The 12,786-nt window shown below is 38.9% G+C and overlaps 1 protein-coding gene across 1 annotated transcript in view; it reads left to right on the top strand.

Moving 5' to 3' along the window:
• Positions 1-12,786, top strand: part of LOC122156229 (amyloid beta precursor protein) — a 158,536-nt gene that overhangs the window by 130,343 nt on the left and 15,407 nt on the right. Inside the window, exons 12-13 of the mRNA XM_042810837.1 lie at positions 3,955-4,176; positions 8,218-8,271. Coding sequence (XP_042666771.1) covers positions 3,955-4,176; positions 8,218-8,271 — 276 coding nt within the window. The remainder of the gene's footprint in view (positions 1-3,954; positions 4,177-8,217; positions 8,272-12,786) is intronic.

The following is a 12,786-nucleotide window of genomic DNA, read 5'->3' as shown; positions in this document are numbered from 1 at the left end:
CAGAGTCCAGTGTGGTAAACAGTATTGTATACCAACAGAGTGTGACAGAATATCATGATCTGTGTTGCTCTAATAGTTTTGGCATGGTATTCACTATTAAAGTGCTCTTACAAAGCCAATCTGCCAAGGGTACGGTCATGGGATATTGTAAATGAACTGCTTTCAAACAACCCAACGTCCACCAGATGTTTCCAATGAATTTATTTTCTTCTGCTCCGTGTTTCTCTTTTCCAGAGAAGTAGAGAAGAGACTAGTCTAGAAAGGACTTTGCAGTGGTCTTAGTCTTGTATCTAATGTTCCCAAAGATATTTTGCTTTAGTTTTTCTTGATGCTATTGTTCAGTGGTAATAACCCATGGGGGAATGCCCACAGTGAGTGTAAGAATGAGTGAAACTTCCTTACAAATGCCAGTAAGTCTAAGAAGTATTTTATTGAAGAGTGTAACTGAGCCTCTTTCATCCTATGAAGGACGAGTTTGCATGCCTGAAGGTGGCCGTGCTGCAAGTCCCAGGCTTCCTGTTAGTAGAGCAGTTGCACTTTCACACCAAAACCAGCTGCTGGGAGATTTGAAGTCTCAACTTAGTGGGTTTTTTGTTGTTTGTTTTGTTTTGTTTCGTTTTGTTTCTGTGAAGTTGTGGTTACTGTTGAGCTGTGCTCTCAAAATGTAAAAAAATGTTTCAACATCCTCCTTATTTTTCTCTGGCAGGACTTAACAGAATGTTACAAAGAGATAATGAGTAGAGCAACAAGTCTATTATAGGAAGATTGTCATGAGGGTTTTTGTCTTGTTGGTTTGAGGGGAGATGGAATTTTGAAAAGCAGCCTAGAATCTGTATATTTTCAGCGCCTAATAATGAAGACATTCACTGCACAAAGAAAGCCCCTGAAACAGCCTTGAATGCACATCCTAGCCTCCAGCTGCATCTGTACTCTCTACTTATTTAGGGAATTGTCTTTTGTGGGGTGGAGAAATTGAACTGGCAACTGTGAGAAAAGGAGGGAGTACTTTATTGATGGGTAACAATGAGGCTATATGGCTTTCCATTAGCGTAGCTGGTGATGCAAGTAGACATCGATACTTTGAACAAAATCAACGCTGAAAGAATCAATCTTGGGATTTGCCAGCTAGCATCAATAACTGGAAATCCTAGGGCAAACTTTTTTAACAGCTCGGAGGTTGAAACAATTGTTTGCAAATCGTTTACTCAATGCAGACTCAGATGCCTTGGTCTGATGGACTCAAGCACAGTTCTTAAGCCAAGAGCTTCTCATTTTTCACCATAGTTCATTGCCATTGTGTCAGATGGGCTGATTCATTTTGGCCATTGTCTCCCTGCTTGTCAAGTGAATGCAATCATAATCTGCTTATTGCAATATCTGTTTGTCTCACGCGAGTTGCTTGAAGTTTGTGTTGTGTGCCACAGCTGAGTAGCAAACAACGGAGCCTGCAAGGAGCTGGTGACAACTCACACCCAGTTGGGCAGCACTGAGAGCTTTTACGTACTTGTCCCTCCCAGCCTCTGTAGCGACAGTATTAATGATGTGAGTCTGGCACTCATCTCTGCAGCTCAATGGGTCCTCCTGTGTTTCTGCAGTGGCCTTTCCCTTGAGCATGGGTCTCCATGCTGGGGAGCAGGTCCTACACCCTCTTCTCCCTCCCCTCCAAGCATGTTACTCTCCAAGGGCAGGAGCTGTCTGTAGGTCACACAGTGTGCATCAGCAGAGAGAAACAAGGCAGGAAAAGCATTGTGCTGGTGCACAAGTCATGAAGGATTGACACTACCTGTAGAAAAAAAGGGGTGTGTGAGGCACAGCACCTCTATACCTCTGCTGCCGAGGCTGCAGCTCTCTGCATCTGTGTCACAGAATCCACAGGCACTGGGAGGACAGAGAGGATGAGGCAAGTTGCGCCTCAAAGCAGTTTCTGGGTTGCAAGTGCTTAGATCCCCAGTGATACTCATCTTTTCTGTGATCAGCCATAACTTGGTATCATAATGTGCTAAGCAGGTGTTACCCCTGACTCCCTGCAAGGCATCCGGCACTTGGAAACCAGGCTTTTTAACATCTAGCTCCTTTTTTGATAAGTCTCATCTTCTGCAACTAGTAAAAATTAACGTATACCATGTGATACAATGTCTGCTTAGAGTATCAAGTTACAACTTATGAAATAATATTGTTTTCAAGAAAGTGAACATGAATGGAAAAATTATTCAGTGCTCAGCAGGAATTCTGTACTGTCCTACTAAGTCCTTCTTATGAACAAATTCACTGACAGAATTTAATTTGCTGTACACATTAACAGTAATGTTGGCTTACTGTCTACCAATGTGATTACTGCTTCAGTAGGAAAATTGGTATTGAAACGTCAATTTGCAAGATTTAAGACCTGTGCTGGCCCCAGGGTTTGGGTTGTAACTTTGATGTTCTGGCTCTGGTAGTAGTAGTTTCATCAGCTCTAAGAGATTTATATATATATTTTATATATCTAGGCTTTGCAAAGCCGAGATTATCATCACTGAGAGAGGTAGTGAAGCAGTGCCAAATCTAATGCTCTTGAGTTGGTGGCGATCCTTGTTGAGGGCTACTGTGTAGGTTCTGTGTGCTGCTGTGGTGGTATGCTGTTGTGTACGCTCAAGAGGGACATACGATTGAAAAGGTTTCACTGATGTCTGTAAAGCTCTGGTGTATTTAGAAATGTAGATGCAATTTCTCATTGGCGATGCTAGGAAATGAGAGAGCCCTTACAGAGCTACATAAACGGTCTAGCAAAATACAGTGGTGATTGCTGTCCCTGATTTGCTACAGGTTTCATATGTGGATGTGAAGCAGTAACAGTGACTTGACTTAGTCATTAATGAATTCAAAAGAGAAGCAAGTCCTAAGAAAAGCTTTTGTATTATCAACTGTCATGTGTGTACTCATGTGCAAACACTTGAACTTGACTAGTGTTAACATCTACAGGCTTCAATTCTGAACTATTTAGAACTTTTAACAGCTGCATACTAAGTATATTGATGTATTACTAGCAGTTACTTACCTTCTTTATAGCACTTGTTTACTAGAAAGTGGTTTTGTGCACCAAGTTCCTTCAGAGTATGTGCAAATAATGTACCTCTACTGGAAAAACAAAAATACAACAAAGGAGAAGATCAAGAGTGGATGAACTTTGATCTAAGAAAGGAGTTGGAATAATGAAGCACACCCAAAGAACCTTCAAGCATATTTTTAACACTGAGTTCAATAATCTGGCCTATAATATCGTTGGAGTTGGAAAGTGCTTTCATTGTGCTCCCTTTACTGTAGTCCCAAAAGAAACCACAAAAACAAAACAAAACAAAACAAACTAGATAATATTGCAGAGCTTTAGATCTGGTTATTTGTGAAAGTTTGTGTACAGATGCTTATTGTAATTTAAGATTGTTAGAAAAGAACTATTTCCATATTAGTAAAGTTACATCGTTAAAAGAACAAATGTTTCTTCAGATTCAGTGTTATAGTGAGCCCAATTTAATACAGTAACTGTTGCAGTGATTTAGGATTTAAGAACAAAACTGAGCTTTTGTAAGTGAGCATTTCGAAAGAAGGGAAAATAGCAAAGACAGTCTTTCCTGTGGACCTCTTGCATGTTGAGGTATGGGAATGTGTTGAGTTGAAAGGAATTGATTTGTGCTTCTTTTGAAAGAAATGGGGAAGAATCTAGGGACTAGTGAAGCACACGCTGTGATCTGTGGTGTTACATGGGTAACAGTATGGAACAGTTCTGGTTGATGTTTAAAAAATGCTTTACTTAGCAGTGGTACTCCTCAGAGTTTCAACTATTCCAAATCTTGATGTTTTTCTTTATCATGATAAAGTAGGGTCTCATGACTGTAAATTTGTACTACAATAACCTTGGAAATAGATGCTCAGAAATGCAGTTTTTTTCAGATCATTTCTGTGTTTATTTCCTTGCAGATGAATTGCTTCAGAAAGAACAAAACTACTCTGATGATGTCCTGGCCAATATGATCAGCGAACCCAGAATCAGCTATGGAAATGATGCTCTCATGCCTTCATTGACAGAAACTAAGACCACAGTTGAACTTCTCCCAGTGGATGGAGAGTTCAGTCTAGATGACCTTCAGCCATGGCATCCCTTTGGTGTTGATTCTGTTCCAGCTAATACTGAAAATGAAGGTAGGAACAATAGTGGGAGAAACCACAGAGTATTCGCAACTGTATTTTATGATGATTCTTTCATTTTATTCATTGAAAATCAGCATATTTCTGATGTAAGAATGATAAAGGTCTCAACCATGAAGTTTTAGAACTGGTCTGCTGGTGTGTCTCTTTGATCAAATAGTTCTGACTTAAATGCCAATATAGTCACACAATATAATTCAGAGTTGAACTTATTTCTCTTTAAAAACAGGTAAAAATAAATTCCAGCATCTTATGAGTGTCTTACAATGAGAATGAGCAAAGGGAGATAAGTTGTCAGATGTGTCATGATAGAATAAATGTTTTCATTAAAGAGCTTTTTATTGCTGGCATGAAAATGGCTATAGATCTAATATGTTGGTTTTGGATTTTCTTGGTTTTCTTGGTCATATGGAATGTACTGCAGAAATATTTGTGCATGCACAGCAGTGCAACTAGCTAGTGATGATGTCTTCCCTGAGGAACACTTTATGTTGCTCCTGGGCAAATGTATTGAAGTGGCTGCCTAATGTTTTAATAATTAATGTATAATCTGGAATCGGTGGTTCACTTGGGTGCCAGAGCCAATTAATTAGAAACATAAGGAACTCTGATGATGTTGTTCAAGTTCCTTTTCTTGTGCTTGTTTTCCTTTACCAGTTCAATTCCATCCTCATTAGTACTAAGTTAATCCCAGCAGTGGAGGTTTGTTTCTGCAGAAGAGTGCTAGTTTTACAAACACCAGAGTTACAGAAGTTTTCTCCATGTAATTCTGTGCTTTGTGGATCAAGCATAGCTGGGCTGTGCAGACAGTGAAGTATTTCAGATATGTTTTGAAAACATTGGTTTAGCTCTGCCTCCTCTGAGAGTAAGTCTTGATCACACACCTTGTTCAGTTCTCTGTGAGTGAGTGCTTTCCTCTAAGTCTCACTTCAATACAATGTGTGAGAGGCTGTGGGCTGTTTCATGCTTGCAGTGAAGCAGGAACCAGTTTTGTGATCAAAGTGGGTAATTGCCAGGTGTCAGAGAAGCCAAAGATCCAGGCTAAGGTGCAAGCAGAGGTCGACTAATAAGTTAAATGGAAGCATATTGAATATGATGGGAAGAGAAGAGAGTGGGGCTAAAATGAAAACATCAAGAAGTCAGCTGAAAGGAGATGGGCAAACTCAAATGGACTGGCCAGCCATAAGAATCTGAAGAAAGTAGATGGTGGTAAGGACTCTGGGCGTTTCTGAAGGATGGCTACAGATCCATTATGTGCTGACTGGCTGAGAGCAACTGTCTGGATTGCATGAGATGCTGACAAGTAGTACAAGCCTCTGAGCAGGCTGACATGCTAAACTTCAGTTTCCTGGTGAATAAGCTGTGGCTCGCTGTAGTGCAATTGTTGAGGCTGACTGCCAGGAGCAGACTGTGGTCCAGCTGGTGGCATCTGTCCTGTAGGAATTTTCCAGTACATCTCTCACTGCAGCATTTCACACAGTGGAGACATAAGGAAATCCATTCTGTACCCACTGTCTGCTTTCATTAAATTTGAAGGGGAAAGAAAGAACACCTTTTGAAGCCCATCTACTCCCTTCCCAAATGTACTGGTTTCAGTCAGCGATTAAGAAGTTACTGGGTATACAGGTGCACTCAGACATACAGCTAAATCCTTTTTTTTTCTTCGGAAACCAGACTAAGCTCAGAATTTAATAATGAAAGGTACATTCTTCAGTGTGATGCTGAATTCACTTGGCAAGTATTCTGAGTGTAGTTACCTTTTTAAAATGCATGACAGCAAATAAGAATAAAAATTCTTCTGCCTTGAATAACGTACTGTTTAATTATGAATCCTTGTGTATTTAAATGTGCTACATAATGCAGCACTTAATGTTTACTGTGGGAACACCTTATAGCTTCTAAGACTTTAAATTGTTTTGGTTGTTGTTGGGTGTTTTGATACCAGAATTGTTTTTCCCATGAAGTTCCTGCAGGCAAACAATTTCATTAGCTCAGTCATTATTAACATTTAAGTCCGCACAGTTGAAAATCATCTCATGGCTTAAACCCCTGCAAGTCCTTCTTGTTTCCCGTTTGACTTCTCTATCACCAATCAGACAGTACTGGCAAATAGTGTTTGTGTTATTTGGGTCATTATTTCTACAATACCTTTTTTTGCTCTTTAGATATCTTCTCTGTACCCTTGTCCATAGTATCAGAAGTGGAATTCACACTGATCTTTTTCCTTTGTGTTCATCTCCCATCTTACTGTTCCAGAATCCCAGGATGAACAGCGCCATTTGTCCTCACTTCCCATGCCTGTTTTTCCTCCATGTCCATGGTCCAATCTCAGGCTTTGTTCAAATTGCTCCCAAAAACTAGTGTTTGTCTTGTTATAATGTGGAACGTAGCACAAAGTAAATAACAGTTGAAACCTTTTTCTACTTTCTCCCTCAAGGTCTCCTAGGGTTTCTTTACATAATCTGTTTTTAACACAGTAAGATCCACTGATGCAGAAAGTGTTTTGTTATATGCAGTACTGAGCAACTCAAGTGAGTTAAAAATTATTGTGCTATAGAAACCTCAAATACTGTAGAGCAACTAACTGTTGCAGTATTATGATTGTTAGCATCTCAGGTTGCTGGGAGATGCTGAGCACAAGAGCGAAGGTCGGAGAGCCAAGGACCTCTGCTTCTGTTGGATGAGGACTGACGATACCAACACCATCAAGAAAATCACAGCATGTTTAACAGGAAGGGCCCTGTTGCCTGTGAAACCTGCTGAGCAGTTGCTCCGGCATTTACTGGAGGACTATCAGCAAGTTGCCAGTTCAGGTGTTGATACTGCTCTGGTTTGGAAGCTTTACATTTTTAAAAACTCTTCAGTACCAATCCAGAGTGCTGAGAGCTCAGGCTTCCTCAGTGCAAAGAATAATTACACCATATAAGCAAGAATTTTCTTTAGTCTGGCACACTGGGTAACCCCTAAGCTAGATAAATTCACCTCATTTTAGACTTGCATTACTGTCAAATTTTTCAGTGGTGCCATTGATATCTGAGAGGCAAGCTCATTGGATCCAGGAGCTAGCAGAGTAAGGACCTGGGGTCCACTTCCTCCACAGTCACAGCACTGCGGCTTGCTTTTCATGAACCATCCATGGAATACTTAGACCAACATGTAATTGTGGAAAAAAGCAGAAGGTAATGCAGCCAGAAAGAAAGTCTCAATTTCAAAGTATCCAGTGACCTGCATACAAATGATCAGTAGAAAATACTTCCAAAAATGCCTTAAATTTGTCATTTCCTCCCATGTCTGTTTTCTTTCATGACCTAATCCCAGGTTTCACTCAGAAACATTAATTGTATATTGAATTGATAAATTGTCACATAATCTTACAGTTCCATAAATCTGTTTGAAATTTTCCTCATCTAAACTGCATGTTTAGATGAAAGGGTAAGTTTCATGCAATCAGTTTTATGCTATTTTTTTTTCTTAATTAGTTAAAATAGTCTAACAAGATATTGAAAGTCTAGAATAGCTCAGAGCATATTGGAATGGAATATTGAGTGTAGTTTTAAAACATGCTTTACTCTTTTTTTCAAACCTTACAGCTAGTGCTGTAAAGAATCCTTATTAAAAGGAATAAGGAGTCAGGATTTGGTGGGTTTGTAAGTCAGCTCGCAAGAACTCATGGTGTCAGTACTTGCTGCCACTTTTAATCAGCTGACTGAGAGATGTCTGCAAGTAAAGAATACAGTTTGACTCTTCAGACAGAAAGTCTTTGATCTCAACAGTTTCTCACTTTAAGCTGTAACCAAAAAATGATGTAAAATTGACACATAGCTGTGGAGCTTTCTTTGGATGTTTTGTGCATCCCTTCTTTTAATTTCCATCATTAGTTGAAGGCAGATCTTCTCTAGCTGTTGCTTTTGTAACTTGTTTTATGCAGTCTGTCTCTCCTACACTATCCCAAGAGATCAAAAGTTGAATTTATCACCTTGATGCATTTTGCTTATTTTCTGTTTACTTCTTTGTTTCTTTTCTGCACTTCCCCAGTTGAGCCTGTTGATGCCCGCCCAGCTGCAGACAGAGGACTCACCACACGACCAGGTATAGAATTTGCATGACTTTTACCTAACTTGTATTTTCCCAGCATGGTCTGCTTGTGCTGAAATGACCACCTTTTCTTTGGTACATTTAAATGTAATGCTATATCACAAACCAGCAGCTGGTACAAGTGTTTGCACTCAAAACCCTGCTGGACTGTGTGAGTGCTGTCTGTATCGCAGGTGTTCAGTATATGTGCGTGCAGGAGTGGGGCCCAGAACTGACACCTTTGGTAAGCTGCCAGACTGCAAAGAGCACTTTCAGTTTTGCAGTGTATGATGGAAACGTCCAAGATTTTTTTTTTTTTCAGTGATATCTGTCTTAGGTAACTGCAGGTATCTAGAAGTTGATATGTGTATTGTCCCTCTGGATTCAATTAAGGCACCTCTAGGCAATTATTCATGCCATTATAGTATAGGAAAAGGTGATTATTTGCCCTCAGTACCGTAGATACCTGTATCTTCCTAGTCTGACTAGCTTGAGTCAGGTTGCAAACATTTAGAGTTGCTGGACAAATTCAGGTCTCAAAAGTAAAAGATTGTTTTTCTTATTAATTTTCTGCTTTCTAGGTTGTTCTTCCCTCATCTCCACTTAGGAATACCTTGAAATGGCTGATTAGAGCAAGCACAAACAAGCTGTAATTTCAGCTTATTTTCCAACACAGATTAGATCTGTTTATTTTAGAATCAGAATTATTTCAGTGTCACATCATATTTTTTTTGTGTGTGTTATTTCTTTCTTCAGATGAGATCAAACTGTCCAATCTGTCTTTTTTTTTCCCCTCCCCCTTTTCCTCCAAATTTCCACTGGAAAGCATTATGGGCAACATCTTAAAATGTTTAAATCTTTCCAATAACTCGCTGATGTTTACTGGCTGCAGTGAATGGTACAGTGGGGAATTAAATAAGACCATATGTTACAGCAGTTGGGATGCACATTGAGGCTGGCTAGATGACATGTTCCTAGCATTGTTTTAGGAGGCTGATACCTGTACTTTTGCTTGGAGTCTTAATTTTGTGAAGAGAACCTGGAACCTGGTACAGAGCTCTCCGAGTATTCAAGTTTGTGATAATTAACCTTCAGTCTCCATGAAAAATCCCTTGTTATGAGGCCCATATTTACTGCTAACAATTATTCCTTTTTCTCTCTATTACCATCGCCCCTCACATACAAGTGATGGAAATTGCTGCTGTCAGTTCTTTAGAGGCAGAATTTTTCTCATGCTGCCACACTCCAGTTTCAGGAGGAAATAGGATTTTTTAGGCCATTGTGTCAAAGCTTGGTGTTGGTTGGGGTTATATAAACAGCGTGAGGAGTATGGCTAGCATTCTCTATGAGAAGTAAATTGTCAATGTGTATTGAAGAGCTGTAAAAATATTTTAACATGTGGGCATCATGGCTTGAAATTTCCAGCAGATACAGGAAGTTCTGCATTATGGAAGGAACATGGACCAAAAGTAGTATCATCCAGAAGCCTTTGCAGCAGTTGTTGCATTGTAGCACAGTTTAAGTGATGCTGAGGCTGTTCTGCTTTTGGCAAAGAGATTGATTCCCTCCAGGTGAACAAGGATGCACATGAATGTTCCTCTGTGAAGATGAATAGTCACTTCACTAGAGAGGTTGAAATCTCTGGCTGTTGTGCCTGCATTGCAAATTTCACAGCATCAAGAATCTTACAGTAGTTCTAAATATATTGTAATAGATGCAGCATTCCTGGTAGACCTTCATCCTTATATCTTTAATCACCATGTCCAGCTTCTGCAAATTTGTCCTGACTGACACAAATTCTAACTATAAATACCCATCTGATTTTCCATCATCTTTTAATAGCAACTTATCTGTGCTAGAATTTCAGTTTAACAAAAAATTGGTGTCAGTCTGAGTAGCTGTCATAAACTAGCAATTGTGGAAAGCAAAAGGATGGTTAATTAAATAGCATGAAATACAGGGAGATTCTGACAATTTAAAAATTACTGTGCTTTAAACTTGTTGTACTTGCTAATTAAAAATAACACATCTTTGCTAAAAGTTAAATAAGGAAAAGAGGTTTTTTTTGCAGTCACTGTACTTCTAGTGTAGTCAGTTGTACAGTTTGGAGCTATTCGTCAGGAATAAAAGTCTGACAAATGAGGATATTATTACAGAATGGAAAAGTATTAAAAGAGGGCCTGGAGTCAGATTAATACAGCTGCTTATAACTTTCTGTTTCGTTTTAATTGTCTGCATTAGTGTTGATTTCCCAAAAGCTTTGCTGTTGTAGTCTTGATGTTTCATTGCATGCTTCTACTTGTTTTGCTCAAGTGAACTAGGTGGTTCCCTGCTTCTTCAAGGCTAAAATATAGCTTTCGTGTCAACCTGCAGTAGACCAAATCTGGGTTTAAGATCAATTGAATGTTTTTTAGTTGCTTTGGGTGTTTAAAACCCTTGGAGAAACTTGCCTCTTGAAGGACCAACATAAATGTACAAACATACGTCCTTTTTTTACTACCTTTTACTTCTTCTGCCCCATACGTCATTACTGCAACAAATATTACACTTTTCTTAACAACAGCTCAAGATCACACAGATGAAATTTGTCCCTTTCCTGCAAGAGGTGTTGTTTGGTCATAGGACAGAAAGGATGAGCAGAGCAAGTACTTAGATTTTTGCAGTATTTATAGTAGAGTCTTGTTACTTCATCACATAATACTCTTTCTTTAAAAAAAAAAAAGAAGAAAGAAAAAAAAAGGAAAAGAAAAAGAAGAACAAAAAAACAAACAACCATAAAGCAATGTAAGAGAAAAGGTTGGAAATGTGAAGAGTTGCCCAATCCATAGCAGGAAAGGACTAAGTGTAAAGTGTTTGCTAAGATTCAAGCGGGATTGGTGTGAATCTCCATCTCTGTTGCATTCCACCTTGCCTAGCAGCAGCTGAAGCTTGAATTCAGGGGGAATCCCTGTTTTCTAGTGTAGATACAACATCTGCAATGGTTCACATTGGCATTTGAAAGGAAGCCTAATGCTTCCATACATTTTCTTTCCCCTTTTTAATTCACAATGGTGTTAACAAAAACAGAGTTATGCCTAAATCTATTTCCTGTCATCTCCTTCCTGAGAAGCAAATAAACAGAGTGAATAAAAAGGTCAAAGAGAAGGCAAATATCTAGATGTACTAAGCAGTCATCATTGAGCTGTGTTTGTTAATATACCATGAAATGTTAAGAGGTTTATGGCATGTTTCTTGCCACTTAGAAATGACTACATATAGGCAGACAGTTAGAAGAACTCAGTCCAGTCTGAAAACATGGAAGCTTCCATAGGAAGAGCTGGTAATATGAATAATATGAATACCTCTTACAGTCTGAGAGTTTTTTCAGTATTATTTCCTTCTCATCACTTTTGCAGGATAAAAATTTATCTTTTTTTTTTTTTTTGCAGCTGAATTTTGAGTAATTATTGGTAATTTTGTTTTGTCTCTTTATGTAGAGAGAGATGTAAAAACGTCTATGAGAACACGTCTGGATGCTTATATGCAAGTTCCCTATTATCCATGTTAACTCAGCAGGTCTGATCATTGGGAACAGGGGAAAATAGAGGAATAGAGGAACAACTGAAAGATGTGCATCAGAATGGATGTTGCTTAATAGCAGCAGATTTTCTGAAGTTCAAGGATAAAGAAAATAGCCATAGCTCTGTTCAGGGTGGATCATATTCACGTGTTGAACAGCTGCAGAGGCTCTGCAAACCTTATGACTGCTCTGCAGAATCATTAGCACATATGCTGCAGTCTGTATGAGGTGAGGGCATGGAGCAGCTTAGGAAATTATTTATGATTTTCTTGCTAGAAATTGCCAGGTCTTTCTCTGGTCTTAGTCATGTTAGTTCAATACAGTGCTCTTAAACCAACTATCTTCAGCTACTAAATAAGAACCTTTTGTGGATTTTTTTATTAGAAAATGACAGGCTCTGGCTCAACAAATCTCTTAAGACTCCTTAAATGTAGTTAATGGGCATGGAGTTAAACATTTTTCTGAATTCTGTGCTTAGATCTTTATTGCACAAAGCATTTAAAAATGTGCTCCTTTTCCTCCCTCTATATAGAGACTATCCAATTCTGGCAGTTTTTACTGTATTTCACTTGGAGGTTTGATTTTTAACTCTAAATCTGGAAGACCTTAGACGTGGCTAAGATTGTTTCAGATCTTTGCAGAACAAAATCTTACTAATCTGCCATTTAACCGGTTGGCAAACTGGTCACAGGTACAGGCAGCATAGCCCATGTTCATTCTTGTCCTTCTTAAAGCTTAAATAGAGATTTACATGAGCAGAAATTCATCTGTGTGAGAGTAGAATGTTCCTCAAAGCAGCTGCCTTGCTTTTTTTTTTTTTTTCCTTTGGAGTGGTTTTTAACTCCATGTTTTATTGTTTGTTTTGTTTGTTTGTTTCCTGTAAGGGCAAGGAACAGTTAAGCTTATATACACTGCTCTTTTTGGTGTTTGGAATGTATGTTTGTGCATAAATGCCCAAGTGTGTATGTGTG

The sequence above is a fragment of the Centrocercus urophasianus genome, unplaced genomic scaffold (assembly GCF_019232065.1).
Source record: "Centrocercus urophasianus isolate 14NV4802_14NV808 unplaced genomic scaffold, USGS_Curo_1.0 seq_12, whole genome shotgun sequence".
NCBI lineage: Eukaryota > Metazoa > Chordata > Aves > Galliformes > Phasianidae > Centrocercus > Centrocercus urophasianus.
The sequence above is the reverse complement of the archived record's forward strand: the minus strand, read 5'-3'. Positions and strand labels throughout refer to the sequence as shown.